Below are 16,129 nucleotides of genomic sequence, written 5' to 3'. Positions count from 1 at the left end.
AATTTCCATTCTGTGAAGGTAAACAGCACATTTATTTTTTGTTTGATTGTCAGAATAGGAGGCACGTTACATTATTATATAAGTGGGTGCACACTGCTTAGAACCTCCACAAGATCGGTGCTGGTTAGATTTGCCACCAAATAAGGGCAGCTGTGGGTGCATTTCCCTGCCTTTTATAAAATCCAACTTGGCCACTGAATTGTGTTGGTTCTGTCAAGATGTCTCATGCACTCTAGCTTTCCAATAATAAAATACTGACTAGCCCAACTATCTATTCTATTATGTCAAGTTTGAATTAACAAAGTCAACTATATTTCTATATCTAACTAAAGAACATGGATTGTCGGTTTTCTTGAATCTACAAGTACAATTCTAGCAAAATGCAGAAATAACTTCTTGATAAAGCGGAGCATGACCCACATGACCAAGGCGGGCGTTGCGTCCCGTGGCCGCAAGGTCAGCGCGTGCCAGCAGTGTTGGCCAGTGACTGCCCTGCTGCTCTGCCCAGTGGCGCCAAAGCAGCAAGTGTGCCGGTCCACCCAGTGCCAGGCACCGGCAGCCGGTCAGGGCGTCCAGGTCCCCGAGGCCCGACAAAGAGGACAGCAGCACCGATTGCACTGGGGCTGCCTCCGCAGCACTCCAGTGCAGGAGTGGGGCACCCCCATCGTCGGACGGCAGTTTCCTGAGCATGAGTGCAACCAACACGAATTAACAGAGGCCTCAACCTGAATTACAAAATAAATTTTCATTACGTCATACTCTGAAACATTGCCTAAGTCAAAATTTCTTTTGTCGCAGTAGTGTTTATTTTTCACCCATTAAGTCGAAAAGTTTTGGTGCCAGACTTGAGATTGTCGACTGCGAAAATTAAGCTTCACTCTGGAGCGCAGGGTGTCTAACAAGTCGACATTTCCAAATTCTGAGTTTTCCAGGTTTTCCCTGAGAACCTTTGCCAAATTCCCTGAATGAGCCAGAATTTTGTTTTATGTCAAGACGGGCTGACACCATGTTGTCCGACTGCTGTCACTCTCTAGTAAGCGTGTTGAAAAAAAAATGATTTAATCCAGTTTGGATAGTTTGAATAGTAAGGAGTAATATCTATTTTGTTCAAAAAGAAAACAGAAAGAAGGTGACAGTAAGAGGCACAGCGAAAAAATGATAAAACCAATTCCGAATCGAGTCGAACATTTTCATATATGAATGAAAAGGAGATGCACACAGAAGTAAATATTTTTGAATATGAGCTATTTCTATCAACTGATAGCAAGCTCATTGGTATGAGGCCTGAACTTTGTCACAACGAAGATTCTCTCTCAGCAGCTGGGAAGTCAACCTCAACTGTTCTGACATACTCTCAGCCCGTACACAATATCCCAGTGTTGGGTTTCACTGCTTTAAAGAGTTTATTTTGGTTTATTTGAGGGACACCTGCATCTCGGCATCAGCCAACACTTTGTTTTTTTCCGCTCAAGCCCCTTCAAAGAGGCAACGACACGCTTCGTTTCTTGTTAATTCCTCAGTGCATCGGTCCTTTATTCTGTTCTCATCTTACTTCCGCGATGCGTTCCCCCCATCGATCATTAGAAGCATCTCCTTGGTCAGTTGTACAGTCAATGTCCGATTTTCCGGCCTCCCTAAGGGCTGCGAAAACATCAGAAAAATCGGGCAGTACGAAAAAAATTAATGCATGTCTTTAACTGTTCTTTACTGGTCTTTAACTGTTCTAATGCATGTCTTTAACTGGGCTCAAATTGCCACAGGCACGTCCGAAAAAGCTCTTAAGGCCTGCCAGTACACTTATTAAGCATATCGGTATTCATACTGTGGCAGGAGATGGGGGTGCATGCGTGTATAATTAAGAACTACACGCTCTGTCCTGTGACAACTTCCCTGTCTCACGCATGTTATACTTCACCGCATAACATTTCTGTAGTGAGACGAAGCTAACTCTCGGAGACTGGCATTACGCAACGCGCTGTGCTTTGCGACCTTCGAAGCCAATCGCGAGGATTACAAAGGCGGAGTCGGTGCCATTGCTGACAGTGGCGAATTCTTTCACTGAAAAAATTGACACTGCCTGGCAAGAAGCTAGCGAACGTAGAAGCAGCTAGGCCTAACGTTGCGCAGTGTGGCTCCGGCTGCAAGCTGATCTGCGTGCGAGAGCACCGGTTCGAGGCGGCGAGATAATCAAAATGGCGGCGGTGGTGGCCTGTTAATGCCATTTTAGAACTACAGTCAGGGCAATATACATTGACTCTATGGAGTACATGGTGGTGCCACGAAGCCGCGCGAATTATTGGGCATGTCCGGAAAATCCGGCATCTGGAAAATCGGTCGTTAACTACTCGGGCAATACCTCGTGCCGATGACACGGCATCAATAACGATTAATTCCGATTCCTCTGTTACTGGAGTCAGCATTAACAACACTTTCGTTCCCTTTCAATGAAATTATATTTATATATATATTGTCACGTGGTGGTGACGTTGAATAATACAGTAGCAATACTGTGAATGACAAAACTAACTTTTATTGGGCGAACCTGTGCCCACAAAACAGGCTACACTTATAGCACAACGATAGCAGCGAACATGCTCGGCGATCGTCGAAAATCTGATCAGCGAGTCAAGCGCGTCGGCTTTTATACAGCAGTCATCGAATGTTCCAGACTAATCGTTGGGACCCGCATGCCTTCTACAAAGTTCTACACCATTCGCGTCAAGCGATGAAATCAGATAACACAAGGTTCGGCGACAACAGACAGCGGATAGAAGCATCGATAACTTTCCAGAAACTTCAGGTACAAGCGGGCGCATCCCGCGCTGTGCGATAACATTTGTTAGGTGGCAAAACATGTCGCCCGATAAAGACAAGTACACGTGTCAATACACCCCTCTTAAAAAGCATCGACCCGATGCTGCAAACAAACGAAAGTAATAAATAAGCACTCGTAGCAAAGAAAACAACAAAATAACGAAAGTTTGTTAGCGTCCGCAAAACGGTTTAAGACGCACCACGTGGACCACTTCAGGTCATGTGCGGCGCCACTGTGAATGCGAAATGCCGTCTGGCACGACCTCATAGTCCAGTGCGCCAATACGTCGGATGACCTTGTAGGGTCCGAAATAGCGTCGCAATAGTTTCTCACTCAGTCCTCGTCGGCGTATCGGGGTCCATACCCAAACACGGTCGCCGGGCTGGTACACGACGAAGCGTCGTCGGAGGTTGTAGTGTCGGCTGTCGGTACACTGCTGGTTTTTGATCCATAGGCGGGCGAGCTGTCGGGCTAATTCGGCGCGCTGGAGATAGGTAGCGACGTCAAGATTTTCTTAGTCAGTTACGTGCGGCAGCATGGCGTCGAGCGTCGTCGTCGGGTTCCTGCCGTAAACCAACTTGAACGGCGTGATCTGTGTTGTTTCTTGCACCGCCGTGTTGTAAGCGAAGGTTACATACGGCAGGGCTGCGTCCCACGTCTTGTGCTCGACGTCGACGTACATCGCTAGCATGTCGGCGAGGGTCTTGTTCAGGCGCTCCGTGAGGCCATTCGTCTGCGGATGGTATGCAGTTGTCCTCCTGTGGCTTGTCTGGCTGTGTTGCAGAATGGCTTGGGTGAGCTCTGCTGTAAAAGCCGTTCCTCTGTCGGTGATGAGGACTTCTGGGGCACCATGTCGCAGCAGGATGTTCTCGACGAAAAATTGCGCCACTTCGGCTGCGCTGCCTTTTGGTAGAGCTTTAGTTTGAGCAAAGCGGGTGAGATAGTCCGTCGCCACGACGATCCACTTATTCCCGGATGTTGACGTCGGAAACGGCCCCAACAAATCCATCCCAATCTGCTGGAATGGTCGGCGAGGAGGTTCGATCCACTGTAGTAATCCTGCTGGCCTTGTCGGTGGTGTCTTGCGTCGCTGACAGTCTCGGCATGTCTTGACGTAACAGACGACGTCGGCGGTCAGACGCGACCTGTAATACCGTTCCTGTACCCTCGACAGCGTCCGGGAGAAACCGAGGTACCCAGCGGTTGGATCGTCATGTTGGGCGTGCAGTACTTCTGGACGCAGCGCTGACGGTACAATAAGAAGGCAGCTGGCGCGGACTCGTGAGAAGTTCTTCTTCACGAGCAGGTTCTTTTGTAGTATGAACGAAGACAACCCGCGCTTAAATGCCCTAGGGACAACGTCGGTGTTCCCTTCCAAATACTCGATGAGGTTTTTCAACTCCGGGTCTGCTCGCTGCTGTTCAGCGAAGTCTTCTGCGCTTAAAATGCCGAGGAAGGCGTCATCTTCGTCATCTTGTGGCGGCGAGTCAATGGGAGCGCGTGATAGGCAATCGGCATCAGAGTGTTTTTGTCCAGAATTATAGATTACAGTGATGTCATATTCTTGCATTCTTAGGCTCCACCGCGCCAGCTGTCCTGAGGGATCCTTTAACTTCGCTAGCCAACACAAAGCGTGATGGTCGCTCACGACTTTGAATGGCCTGCCATATAGGTACGGGCGAAATTTCGCTGTAGCCCAAACGATGGCGAGGCATTCATTTTCGGTTGTAGAATAATTGCCTTCCGCTTTTGACAACGACCGGCTAGCGTAAGCAATCACGTGTTCATGGCCATCTTTTCTCTGAAATAGCACGGCACCGAGGCCTAGGCTACTGGCGTCAGTGTGGATTTCGGTATCGGCGTGCTCGTCGAAGTGCGCAAGTACGGGCGGCAACTGCATGCGTCGTCTGAGTTCTTGAAATGCGTCAGCCTGCGGCACTTCCCACTTGAACTCGACGTCACATTTAGTTAGCCGTGTCAGCGGCTCAGCGATACGTGAAAAGTCCTTGACATATCACCTGTAGTAGGCACACATGCCAAGAAATCTACGCGCTGCCTTCTTGTCGATAGGCTGCGGGAACTTTGCGATGGCAGCTGTCTTCTGCGGGTCGGGGCGGACTCCAGACTTGCTGATGATGTGGCCTAGGAACAGAAGCTCATCGTATGCGAAGTGGCACTTTTCTGGCTTCAGAGTAAGCCCGGATGACTTGATGGCCTCTAGTACTGTCGCAAGCCGCCTATGGTGATCGTTGAAATTTTCGGCGAAGACGACAACGTCATCCAAAAAAACCAGACAGGTCTGCCACTTCAATCCTGCTAACACCGTGTCCATGACGCGCTGGAACGTTCCAGGCGCCGAGCAGAGTCCGAATGGCATGACCTTGAACTCGTAGAGGCCGTCTGGCGTGATGAAGGCAGTCTTTTCGCGATCTCTCTCGTCGACTTCTATTTGCCAGTAGCCAGACTTGAGATCCATCGACGAGAAGTATTTTGCATTGCAGAGCCAATCTAATGCGTCGTCTATCCGTGGTAGGGGGTATACATCCTTCTTTGTAATTTTGTTCAGTCGATGATAATCGACGCAGAAACGTAAGGTGCCGTCCTTTTTCTTCACCAACACAACAGGGGATGCCCACGGGCTTTTCGACGGCTGGATGATGTCGTCGCGCAGCATTTCGTCGACTTGTTGTCTTATAGCTTCACGTTCTCGCGTTGAAACTCGGTAAGGGCTCTGGCGGAGTGGTTGAGTGCACTCCTCGGTTATTATGCGATGCTTGGCGACTGGTGTTTGTCGAATCCTCGATGACGTCGAAAAGCAGCCTTTGTATCGTTGGAGCAGACTTCTGAGCTGCTGTTGCGTAATCACGGGGAGACTTGGATTAATGTCATAGTCTGGTTCGGGAACCATGGTCGTCGGGGTAGATGCGGCGGAATCCGAGAGGACAAACGCATTACTGGTTTCCAGAATTTCCTCGAAGTACGCGATCGTCGTGCCCTTGTTGATATGCTTGAACTCCTGGCTGAAGTTTGTCAGCAGCACTTCAGTTTTTCCTCCATGCAGTCGAGCAATCCCTCTTGCGATGCAAATTTCACGGTCTAGCAGTAGACGTTGGTCACCCTCGATGACGCCTTCTACATCGGCAGGAGTTTTGGTGCCTACGGAAATGGCAATGCTGGAGCGAGGCGGGATGCTGACTTGAGTTTCGAGCACGCTTAAGGCATGATGACTACTAGAGCTCTCCGGCGGTATCGCTCCATCTCCCAACAGCGTTATCGACTTCGACTTCAGGTCGATGATTACGTCGTATTGGTTCAGGAAGTCCATGCCGAGAATGACGTCTCGCGAACACTGTTGGAGGATAACGAAGGTGGCAGCGTAAGTCCGGTCATGAACGGTAATTCTTGCCGTGCAGATTCCAGTCGGCGTAATGAGGTGTCCTCCAGCGGTCCGAATTTGGGAACCCTCTCATGCAGTCTTAACCTTCGTCAACTGGGCGGCGATGTGTCCACTCATTACGGAGTAATCGGCCCCTATGTCGACTAAGGCAGTGACTGCGTGGCCGTCGAGAAGCACGTCGACGTTGGTGGTTGTTTGTCTGGCGTTGCAGTTGGGTCTTGGCGTCGGATCACGGCTGCGTCGTGTTGAACTGAAGCTGTAACGTCGCGTCGTCAAGTCGTCTTTCGTCGGTGTAGTCTTGGCTTCCTGACTTCGTCGGGACGGCGGCGTGTCGTCATTAGGTCGTCGAGATGGTTTCTTCGTCGGCGGCGGATGATCTTCGTCAGTTCGACGAACAGCAACCGCACCTCGATCGGTTGCTGCTTTTAGTTTTCTGGATATGGGCTCGCAGAGCGGCCCCGGGCTGGACCGGTGTATGGTCGGCGCTGCGGCGACAGGTAGCGGCCTGGTGACGGCGAACGGGACAGCCGTCGAGGGCTCCATTGAGTAGCGCCGAGGTAGTTGGCAATGTCACGAGGGCGTTCACCTTCCCTCGGGCGCTCTGCGTTGACGACGAAGCCTCGCAATCCCAGGTCGCGGCATGGGCATCGGCGGTACACATGGCCGGCTTCGCCGCAGTGGTAGCAGAGCGGGCGGTGGTCGGGGGCGCGCCAAATGTCCGTCTTCCTCGCGTATGTGCGCTGGGCGACAGGTGGCCATGTTGGCGGCGGTGGCGGCGGACGACGGAATTGCGGCATTACAGGGCCCTGGCGCGGTCGCCGAGGCGGGACTTGACGGCGTGCGACGGCGGCGTAGGTCATCGCTTCTGGCTGGGGCTGCGGTAATTGAGCTTGCACCTCAGGAACCCCAAGCGATCGCTGAACCTCATCTTTCACGATGTCAGCGATCGAAGCTACTTGAGGCTGCGACAAAGGCAGGACCTTGCGCAGTTCTTCGTGCACAATGGCCCTGATGGTCTCTTGAAGGTCGTCCGAACCCAGTCCTTGGATGGCATATTGCGGCGTGTGCCCCTGGCGGTTGTATTGCCGGGTGCGCATATCCAGAGTTTTCTCGATCATCGATGCCTCTGCAGAAAACTCAGCCACAGTCTTCGGTGGGTTAAGAATAAGTACGGCGAAAAGTTCTTGCTTGATGCAAACGTTTGCAAGAAGCCGCTTCGGAACAGGTCCCACATCGTTAAGGTGGCTTCTCAATTCTCGAACCAGGTCCTGGCGGCGTCTTCCAATGCGAAATAGACATGCCGCAGCTTGTCGTCGCTGTCCCAACTGTTAAACTTAGCGACCCTCTCATGCGTCTCCAGCCAGCTTTCCGGGTCCTCAAGTGTGGAAGCGCGGAACGTCGGTGGCTCCCTGGGCGGCTGCAGAACTATTGGGGCTGCTCCGGCTGCCATTGGGACTGTCTTCTTGGTCGCCTCTGGACGAACTGCTCTGACGCTCTTCTTGGTCGTCTCTGGTAGAATTCCGTGTTCCGGGGGCAGCTGCTGTAGCCGGCGGCTTGCTCGATGTTCCGAGACGGCGCTGCTGTTGTCTTTGCGGTCCGGGCTTGAATTACGGCTTGTCGGGGGCGTCCAGTACATGAACGTAAAGCACCTCCACCAGATGTCACGTGGTGGTGACGTTGAATAATACAGTAGCAATACTGTGAACGACAAAACTAACTTTTATTGCGCGAACCTGTGCCCACAAAACAGGCTACACTTATAGCACAACAATAGCGGCGAACACGCTCGGCAATCGTCGAAAATCTCATCAGCGGGTCAAGCGCGTCGGCTTTTATACAGCAGTCATCGAATGTTCCAGATTAATCGTTGGGACCCGCATGCCTTCTACAAAGTTCTACACCATTCGCGTCAAGCGATGAAATCAGATAACACAAGGTTCGGCGACAACAGACAGCGGATAGAAGCATCGATAACTTTCCAGAAACTTCGGATACATGCAGGCGCGTCGCGCGCTGTGCGATAACATTTGTTAGGTGGCAAAACATGTCGCCCGATAAAGACAAGTACACGTGTCAATATATATATATATATATATATACAGCTAATTTTTCCTGGTAGACGCACAAATTCCCTGAGTTTTCCCTGAGTTTTCTGTGAGTATTTCCAGACTATTCAAATACCCAGAGAATTCCCAGTTTTTCCAGTTGGTAGACACCCTGGGGGCAGAATCCACACTCCTCGGCGAGGACACCTGTTGTGCCACCTGGCATGGCAGCTCTCCACTAAAGACGACGCACAGTTGAGACGGGGCATTCCCAGCTGCCACCCCTGGGGGGTGCCAATGTGGAATGACCATCATCTTGCTAGTTATTCACAAGTCTGCTAGGCTCTCTTGGAGTGATGGCTTTTGGGGTGTACCAAACACCCAGCATTGGCGCTGGCGTAGAGGTAGAGCACCAGGCTTGTGTGCAAGAGGACCATGGTGCGAATCCTGGTGCCGCGCAATTTCGCACTGGATTTTTAAAAAATCTGCGTGTTGATAAAATTGCATGAAGAGGCCTGGAGTGTAGCCTGATCCCGGTGACCAGAACAGGTAACGCACTCTCTCACCAGAGCAGGAATGGCCACCCTAGTGCAGTACTTGGCCACAACCTCCCATATGAATACAACAATCAAATTCCGGCGGTCAGCCCCCAGCGGCTGACGAAGCAACTGACCCCAGCGGCGGTCTAACCTGTGACGCAGCAGAGCATGCTAAGAATCTCTGGATCCAGACAGGCTGCCATTGGAATCTGAACCTGGCCACATATAACGCTAGAACATTATCTAGTGAGGCGAGTCGCAGTGCTATTGGAGGAATTAGAGGGTAGTAAATGGGATATAATAGGGCTCAGTGAGGTTAGGAGGACAAAACAAGCATATACAGTGCTAAAAAGCGGGCATGTACTGTGTTACCGGGGCTTAGCGGAGAGACGAGAACTAGGAGTCGGATTCCTGATTAATAAGGAAATAGCTGGTAACATACAGGAATTCTATAGCATTAACGAGAGGGGGCAGGTCTTGTTGTGAAACTTAATAAGAGGTACAAATTGAAGGTCGTACAGGTCTATGCGTCTACATCCAGTCATGATGCCCAACAAGCCGAAAGCTTCTATGAAGACGTGGAATCGGCGATCGGTAAAGCCAAAGCAAAATACACCCCACTGATGGGCGACTTCAATGCCAGGGTAGGCAATTGAGAAGCAGGCTGGAGACAAGTCAGTGGGGAAATGTGGCACAGGTTATAGGAATAGCAGGGGAGAGTTAATAGTAGAATTTGCAGAATGGAATAATTTGTGGATAATGAAGTACCTTCTTCCGCAAGTGGGATAGCTGAAAGTGGCCATGGAGAAGCCCGAATGGCGAGACTAGAATTGAAATAGACTTCATACTCTGCGCTAACTGTGGCATCATACAAGATGTGGACGTGCTCGGCAAGGTGCGCTACAGTGAGCATAGGATGGTAAGATCCCGAATTAGCGTAGAGTTGAGGAAGTAAGGGAAGAAACTGGTACATAAGAAGCCGATCAATGAGTTAGCGGTAAGAGCAAAATAGAGGAATTCTGGATAAAGCTACAGAACAGGTATTCGGCTTTAACTCAGGAACAGGACCTTAGTTTTGAAGCAATGAACAACAATCTTATGGGCATCATTAAGGAATGTGCAACAGAAGTCGGTGGTAAATCCGTTAGATAGGATACGAGTAAGCTATCGCAGGAGACGAAACATGTGATAAAGAGACGCCGATGTATGAAAGCCTCTAACCCTACAACTAGAATAGAACTCGCGGACCTTTCCAAGTTAATCGACAAGCGTAAGACAGCTGACATAAGGAAGTATAATATGGATAGAATTGAACATGCTCTCAGGAATGGAGGAAGCCTAAAAGCAGTGAAGAAGAAACTAGGAATAGGCAAGAATCAAATGTATGCGTTAAGAGACAAAGCTGGCGATATCCTTACTAATATGGATTAGATAATTCAAGTGGCTGAGGAGTTCTATAGAGATGTATACAGTACCAGTGGCACCCACGACGATAATGGAAAAGGGAATAGTCTAGAGGAATTTGACATCCCACAAGTAATGGCGGAAGAAGTAAAAAAAGCCTTGGGAGCTATGCAAAGGGGGAAGGCAGCTGGGGAGGATCAGGTAACAGCAGATCTGTTGAAGGACGGTGGGCAGATTGCTCGAGAAAAGCTGGCCACCCTGTATACACAATGCCTCATGACCTGCAACGAAACTGCAACTGTTCTAAGTAGAGTTGAACCTTGCAACAACGAAATTGGTGGGGAACACAAAAGAATTCCCATTCGCGTGAATTTTGTCGTTGCGAAATGACACAGCACAGATAGGTAATGCATCGCAGAACAAAACCTTACCGTCAAAATTTCGTTAGCTTACTTTGGCAAGCTTTTCTCGAGGATATAGAACAGCACTGCCAACAGTACAAAGTGCGCTGCATGCGTCGATCAGCAGTGGCAGCACTGCTATGGAGCAGTATTCTCGGCCAATTGCTTTTGGAGACACGATGACGTTTGTGACATTTAGCGTAACTCGGCACAGCACTCCACGCAAGCATTTCTACAGCGCACGCTGTCGCCCGTAGATGCCAGCGCATCCAGTGCTGAGCGTGAAAGTGATCGCATCTTGTACACACGAAGGGAATCGATCGAGATTACGGCCTCTTCAAGCAAATCTATGTCCGGCGCCGAATCCGCACACAATGCCTGTTGGGTGTCACTGAAACCAGCATTCTTAAAGCAAGGCATATGTATTCCCGGAGAATCGTTCAGTCATGGCTCGATGTATGGCACTCCATGCTGCGACTGCCATCGCCAGTGCCACAAACAATTCCGCGTCGGCGGGATGTGGATTTCCTTGTTTTTCCTGCATTTTGCTTGTATCGTCCCATGCTGGTAGCAACATGCATGCCGCTTTGAACGAGTGATCATCAAACAATATGGCGGCCATGACCTGTTTCCGGCGCACTCAATCACTCCCGGCACTTGGCTGTTTTTGTAAACAAAAATGGAGGTGCCCGCGCAAGTGTGATGTGGTGGTATTTTATGCAAGTTTAGTGCAAAACAATTGCATTTGAGCACATCTTAGAGCCTGCTAGCATTGTGCAAGCAGGCAATATGTGGGGTTATGTTTAGGGAAATTTCATTGATGCGTGACTGTAGTACAGCGACATTTTCTACGAAATGCATTGAATCCTATGGGCGTTTGCCGGGGATATGAAAATATTTCATTGTTGCAAGAATTTCGTTGTTTCATTATCGCGAGTTTCGACTATACAGTAAGAATGCCCTGACCTGCATGTTAGAAAAGCGAAGTTCAGCTGCCACCATTTTCTTACTAATATTCACAACTGCAAGATTGTCAACCTGATGATTTAATAGCATTTTGCTATTTACTGTTAGTGTTCTGATCATGCAACATTGATGTGGGTTCGCTGTAATCAAGAGCCACATGCATTATTTTTTTGCTGAAGCTGTGAAAGGAAAATTGTCACAACCCACACGTCTTGGATCACTAAAGGCTGCATCAAAAATCACAATTTTGCTGCAGAAGGAAATCCAAAACTGATTCTGAAATTCTCTCCCATGTCAACCAAATGGAAAGTGGGATATATCTGATAAACCAATTCAATGTGTTGTTGAAATCGGCAATCAAAATCAAAGTGATCAATTTGAATAGATGCAGTAACAAAAGAGCAGAGCGACAACTATTTTTCATCCCCCTTCTTTGCCACTGTTTTGCAGGTACTTCTTGCAAACCAAAATATGTGACACACTAACAAAAGTTTGCAAATTTTCAGCGAGTTCTTTAGATTCATAAACTTGCATGACTCAAATCTAATAACTGGTACCGGAACAAAATCATCTGCTTCAAGTGCAGTGCACAGAGATGAGACATGGGCATTTCACGAACTGGCCAGGTGCTGCTGGCAAAAGCACTTTACCTGGCTCCGCATGGTAACCAACCTTGCAGTGCAAGTCGGAAGTGTGGCACCCTGTAAAGGCGTGCACGGGGCACCATGTGAGGCCACCTGTTTGGCTGGCACTCACCGGGCTTGCGAGTCCCACCACAGCTCCACGCACTGTACGGCAGCCACGGGGTGGCCGCAGAACTCGGCAGCCTGAGCCGCCTGCAGGAAGTTGAGGTGGCTGAGCCGCAGGCCCTCCCACAGTGTCCTGGCCCTGCGAGAGGCCGCCCCTCCACAGCTTCGCATACACACGGCCAATTTTGAAATGCAAAGTGCATGCGCATCAGGCCACACGGAACAGATCTCATCTTTGATTTCTTAAAGGCAGAAGATAGATTTTATATATTGCCACTAGGTGCCACTAGCTGGTGGGCTGGTGCATGCTCTTCAAGATTCGCACCACCTTACCAAGGTTGCCATTTTGCTGTTGCATTGCCAGGCCTCAATAATTTACAACAAACTGGTGAAGGTATCAGCATTAAGTACTAGAAGAATATCTAAACAAAACATTATTTTTTTAAAGATGCATTATTAGCATTACACTGTTTTCATCCCCCCCCCCCCATAACCACATCCCTTACAGTACTGCTTGTTGGAGAAATACTACTCTCATCTTTTATTTATTCGCCACTTACAAAACTGAGCAATAAACATTGTCATCAACACCAGTTTTTACTTTTACACTGCCTGTTAAAGCAGTATTCTTCTTGCGATCAGGGCTTGTTGTTGGTGATTCGTGAGTCATTCACACACGATACAGACAACACAAAGAGAAGAGGGTGCTTAATTTCACCATATTTTATTCCAATGATATTGTTACGCATGAAGAAAACGAAGACCGGTGAACGTGCTTGCGGTCCCGGGTGGGGGAAGGAAGAAGAGAACGACGCTGAGTTGATCAACCAGCTGGCCGCTCTTGCGCTCACCTTCGCGACCTAAAGTAAACGGTCCCCTTCGTCCGTAAGGGTTATAAACGGTCTCCTTCGTGCGTAACAATATTGCACAGCACAATCTTATGACAAACTTGTTCAGCAATCACCTCCCTATTTCGTTTTATAAATTTTGAAGGGAATCAAGCTGTGCAAAAAGATATCACAGTTTTGCCACAGGGCAAAGCAATGAATGTGATTGGAACATGTTAGAATGTCACACGAAGTGTAAGACTCATAGCTGCCAAGGAAGTATGAACCGAAGTAAATGCAAGCTAAGTAAAAACGAGCTGTTATGCTAGGGGTCCTCTGTTTGAATCCAGCCATCAGACAAGTTCGTTTATGTTTATCAATTAAAGCCAATGTCTTGCTTAGAGACTTTACCACCACTTTTCTGTGTCGGGTAAACCTCTTTCCTGGGCCGGAGGCAGTGCACAGCTGCGCCAATGAAACAATTTTCAGGTTCGAGCTGCACTATCCTGCTCACTTGCCTTTGGTCACTTAATTATAGATGCTAATAGGAAAATAAAAGCTTGCAGTTTCAGGCTAAAATTTTACCTTTGGCTGCGTACTTAGATCATGACGTGCCGTAACATAAAAAAAAAAAAAATTAGGCTTTCTTTTCGAACTAGCAACAGAAAAAAAGACAAACAATATCTGCATGGCAAAATTACCCACCTTAGATAGCACTGTGAGGGAACAAAGCACTTTGCATATTCTTCGCTATTTGCTAACGTTGCCTCGTGCCCATGGTAAGATGGCAGCGGCCTGCTTTCACTTTGTGTGTGGCATTGCAGCAACAAATCTAGGCCTTAAGTTTAACACAGAGAGATCGGGAACTTTGACCTTTAATGAAGAAATGAGTGATTACGTAGTGTCAATTCAACAGCAAGTGTTGCGTGAAATCTAGAAAAGTGTAATGGTGCCAGCGCTAACATTTGTGAATGCCATTCTGTACTCCAAATCGGATAACTTGTCAGGATTGGAAGTTTACCAAAGATCGGTAGGCCAGTCAGATTTGGGAGCCCACGGCAAAACCACAAATCAAGCAGTGCAGGGTGATATGGGTTGGACCTTTTTTGAAATCAGAGAAGCACAGAGCAAAATTAGCTTTGAAGAAAGACTCAAGAACATTGATCAAAATAAATATGTACAGAAATATCTGTACCCAAAAAGTGTGGACACAGAATGGTGGAACAGGCCAAGAAAGTTGGCACCCAAGCACAGGGTAACTGATAGTATAAATGGACAACACCAGTCATCAAAAAGAAAGCGAGAGAAACAGAAACAGCCAATTGGATGCAAGGAATGAAACAATAAAGACCATGGAGATTTTCAAGAATTTACAAGAAGTAAGAAAACATACCAGAGCAAATACTCGCAACAAGATGAGGCACGTGTATGTCGCTGCAAAAATCTGGGGACCACTCGGCAGCACATCCCGATGGAATGCGAACCCAGCGAGTCAAGCAGACAGCACGCACCTTCCAGAAGCACTTGAATTTAAAGTGGATGGAAGCATCAACTGGTCAGCAGTCAAGATAACCAAGAGACATTTAAAGAATTGATGGGGAAAAAAAGCAGGTAAGAGATTGGTACAACCAGACCTGTGATAGGCATAGGTAGTGGTACAAGGCAGATAGAAAAGTTTTGAGGAAGAGAAAAAAGATTAAGGAAGTGTGCACAAAAATTCTAGAATGAAAAGTGTGTACAGCACATGCCTGATTACCACAGGCAGGCTGGGTGATTATTAGCCACCACACCGTTTCAAAGGGGATGCCCCTAAATCAATGCAAATTGAGTTTACCAATAAACCACTTGACTAATGTCCCACATGCACAGACATCAGCAAGATTCTATTGTTTACTAAGGCATGCTGGGTGGTCACACGCTAAGAAAAAATATGCATATGAAAGTGGGCACAAGCAGGCTTCAATTTTGCAGCCTGTGAGAAAGAGATGCAACTCACTTTGCATCTCGGCGAACCACCATGCGTTCTACAGCTGACATCATAACAGCCACAGATGACCGACAGCAGTAGACCAGGCCGCTGGTCAACTCGGTGCTCACTGCGTGAATAGTACACACTGCCATCAGCCACAACAAAGAAAAATCTTGTGGCAATTATGAATGCTTCAACATGGTGTACAGTGCCCACAACAGGACAAACAAACAGGACAGATGTTCCGGGCTGTTTTACGCCTGTTAACTATACAATATTCTTTAGGGCACACAAACCAGACATCACAGAGAGAACACGACACGCACAAGTGCTTGTGCATGCGGCATTCATTCTGTGGCGTCTGTTGTTTTTTGCGCCGTAAAGAAGAATGTATGGGTGTGTACGGTTAAGAATGCTGGTGCATGTCTGCGGACCCCTTTTAATATTGCCAAAAAATATTAATTTTTGGTTGTCTGGGTCCCCAGGACCATAAAACCAATATACATACACATACATAAAATAAACACACACAAAAGCAAAAACGAGAGAAAAAAGTTGCCTTCGCAAAAAAATTCAGAAGTCTCCACTGAGCCAAAACCAGTTTTTGCAAACTGCACAACAATGGGATTCTGTTGAGATCTCAGAAAAAAAGACTATTGTAGCTGTGGGTTCGAAAAATTTTTGTGACCTACTACGAACAGCGGGCATTGACAAAATGTTATTACCTAGCAGTTTTGGTGCAGTTATTTTAGGGAAAAAAAGCTAAAATATGTTTCATTGTTCAATAATGATGAAATTTTAGGTTTTCTTGCTCCACGTATGTAAAAGTCACAATTTTCCAAATTTCCCAGCATGTTACCACAATTAGGCAGCAAGTGTGCTAAATATAATTGCCAAGAGCGACCAGCCATGCTTAAGTAAAGGCATGTCTATAAAGATGTAATATTTTGTAAATAAATTTAATAGAAAGGCCATCTTCTATTTTCTTTAAGCTCTCCAGAATAAAAGCCAAGCACG

The 16,129-nt window shown here is 47.9% G+C and overlaps 1 protein-coding gene across 1 annotated transcript in view; it reads right to left on the bottom strand.

The window, feature by feature from the left end:
* Positions 1–16,129, bottom strand: part of tefu (Serine/threonine-protein kinase tefu) — a 297,846-nt gene that overhangs the window by 273,707 nt on the left and 8,010 nt on the right. The window contains exons 3-5 of the mRNA XM_050172366.2: positions 15,140–15,239; positions 12,324–12,455; positions 421–682 (exon numbers count right to left, since the gene is read on the bottom strand). Coding sequence (XP_050028323.1) covers positions 421–682; positions 12,324–12,455; positions 15,140–15,239 — 494 coding nt within the window. The remainder of the gene's footprint in view (positions 1–420; positions 683–12,323; positions 12,456–15,139; positions 15,240–16,129) is intronic.

Source organism: Dermacentor andersoni, chromosome 6 (genome assembly GCF_023375885.2).
Source record: "Dermacentor andersoni chromosome 6, qqDerAnde1_hic_scaffold, whole genome shotgun sequence".
In the NCBI taxonomy this organism is placed as follows: domain Eukaryota; kingdom Metazoa; phylum Arthropoda; class Arachnida; order Ixodida; family Ixodidae; genus Dermacentor; species Dermacentor andersoni.
This window is presented reverse-complemented; position numbering and strand designations above follow the sequence as displayed.